This window comes from Malania oleifera, chromosome 7 (assembly GCF_029873635.1).
Source record: "Malania oleifera isolate guangnan ecotype guangnan chromosome 7, ASM2987363v1, whole genome shotgun sequence".
NCBI classification, from domain to species: domain Eukaryota; kingdom Viridiplantae; phylum Streptophyta; class Magnoliopsida; order Santalales; family Ximeniaceae; genus Malania; species Malania oleifera.
Genome location: NC_080423.1, coordinates 79,466,542 through 79,468,850, shown reverse-complemented (window position 1 = coordinate 79,468,850; position 2,309 = coordinate 79,466,542). Strand labels below are relative to the sequence as shown.

At 43.7% G+C, this 2,309-nt stretch overlaps 1 protein-coding gene across 1 annotated transcript; it reads right to left on the bottom strand.

Annotated features, from left to right (window-relative positions):
• Positions 1–468: 468 nt before the first annotated feature.
• On the bottom strand, positions 469–2,109 carry LOC131159755 (dof zinc finger protein DOF5.1). Its single transcript, XM_058114910.1, has 2 exons — positions 1,877–2,109; positions 469–1,701 (listed from the first exon to the last, which is right to left on the bottom strand). Exons 1-2 carry the CDS (start codon positions 1,928–1,930, stop codon positions 715–717), a joined length of 1,041 nt encoding a protein of 346 aa, XP_057970893.1. The 5' UTR covers positions 1,931–2,109; the 3' UTR covers positions 469–714.
• Positions 2,110–2,309: the final 200 nt, after the last annotated feature.

Sequence of the window (2,309 nt, the reverse complement as noted above, 5' to 3'; positions counted from 1 at the left end):
GATTATCCAAAAATTCTCCACCCTAACTCAATTTCTAAGCTAAGTAGCTAAACAATCTAAGAGAACCATATGTACTTTTGCATATTGGCCGGCTCACCTTGTGATCTGAGTTAATGATGAATTGATGACAAAGTCATCATTTCCAAATCATAAAAGATACATTGATTTTGCAGCTGTTAATTATTACCATGGGTGCTCACAAAAATCTAGCTACTTGATGTAGACTCTGCAACCCTATGCCTGAAAATTGTAAAAACTTGCACTAGATACTTTCTGGCTCTCTCGTTTTCCTTTTTCTATTACTTATATTTAATATTTTACCTTTCTAAAATACATGCACTAAAATTCTGAAAATGGAAACTGCTATACAATTCTTGCAATCTCCCACCACATTGCAATCTCCCACCACCAATGTATTACAAGATAGAGAGATCATGCTGTTTGCATACTAATAGAAACTCGTCAAAATTTAGACCATTTGAAAACATGCTCATACATTATAAACCAAACTCAGTCTACAGAAAAATATAATAAAAATAAAAATAAAAATAAAAGAAAGGAAGGAACCATATTCGAATACAAAATTAAAAGCCTACATTTCTAGCTAGGGTTTTAATCAGTCAAACCTCAATAAACAAAAATTAAGTTCTCCACATCCATTTCCAGCGATCTGGACCAACATTACCTGCATCGCTCAAACACGAAAGATGAAATTTATAAGGGTTGATCACTGGTGGAGGAGGAGCTAAACCCAGAAAGATCAGTCCATGCTGCAGAACTACTACCACCAGTACTCCAGTACTGAGGGTCATTCCCAGAAATTCCAAAAAACTGCCTCGACAAATTCAACTCCTGGTTATCCTCAATTTTCACTGATGCCAGCTGAGTAACCACGGAACCACCCGACTTCGGCCGCCCCTGGCTTGATCCAGCAATAAAACCCGATGGGTCTACCCCACCGTCAAGCGGGTATAGCCCCGTTGGGGGATCCAAGCCCGCTGCCAAGAGTAAATTAGGGAAGTGGTGTGCTTGCTGCAACCGCCACTGGTCTAGGGCACTGCCAGCTGGGAGAAACGAACCACCGCTCCCGCTGCAGCCGCCTAAAGCACTTCCAATCGGAAAATTCACGTCACCTGTTGCGCCTGCCATGGTTGCCGGAATTCCGCTAAAATTTAGGCCTATTTCACTGCCGCCGAAGTCAGTGAAATGGTGCAAAGGAGCCATAAAGCGCAATGGCGGAACCTGCGGAGTTAGGCCTAGTATGTCGGCAGCGCCGCCATTGGAAGGAAGTGCACTTGTGGAAGCAGTGGGAGTGACAGTTTGGCAGCTGACGGGAGATTTCGAGCTGCTTCCCTTGCTTCTCTTGTTCCTCCGGCAGCCCCCTCCGACTGGAACATTCCGCAGGGCTCCTCCTCTGGTCCAGTACCGGCGGCAAGTCTTGCAAAAGTGTCGCGGCTGGGAGAGGCTGTAGTTGTTGAAGTAGCAAAATTTGGTGTTGCTCGACTCGCATCGGGGGCATTTCAGGGCAGTCTCAGGCATCGGCAGGTTGGCCATCCGGGCCCGATCGGCCATCGAACCAGGCCTGATCGAGCCTGGGCTGCCACTCGCATGAGCCTGCGGTGGCGGAGGCAGCGGTGGTGGGGAGGGGAGCTGAGGGTTAGCAGCGGTTGTGCTACTACTTCCAGTTTGATGATTTGGTTGCTGTGAATTAGAGTGGAGATAAAGCAAAAATCAAATATCTGGTATATTCAACAAAAGATAACAAAAGAGAATATATACACACATATAAACACAAATTGGGAATATTTATCTTTTGAAAAAATTTGCTTTTTTGGGGAAGGAGGCCATGGAAAAACCAAACTGAAGAAACGCTTACCTGGTGCTGCCAGTTGGCTGGATCAAGATAAGCTGGGATGGAGGGAAAAACCATATTGGTGTATTGATCTTTAATTCTCTCTAGCTAGCTTTTGTAAAGGTTGATGTGTTTTTGGAGAATCACATCAACGAGTGGAGTGGGTAAATTGGAGAAGGGGTTTGCAGCTATGTGGCTAGAGATGAGAAAGAGAGGGAGAAAGAAAGAGGGAAGGAATGAGGAGCAAAATCAAAAGAGAGGGGAGCCTTTATTTATTTATATATAACTGAGACAAATAGTTGTTTGTTTATATTAATTTTTCATTATTCTTAAGATATATTCTTTCTTTGTTTGTTTCTTTCTTTTTGTTTGTTTGATTGCTTTTTTAGGGTTTTGAGGAGGGTGATGGTGTGTTTCTTAACCTGGAAGCTTCTTAGGGGATGGTGTGGTGCAATGG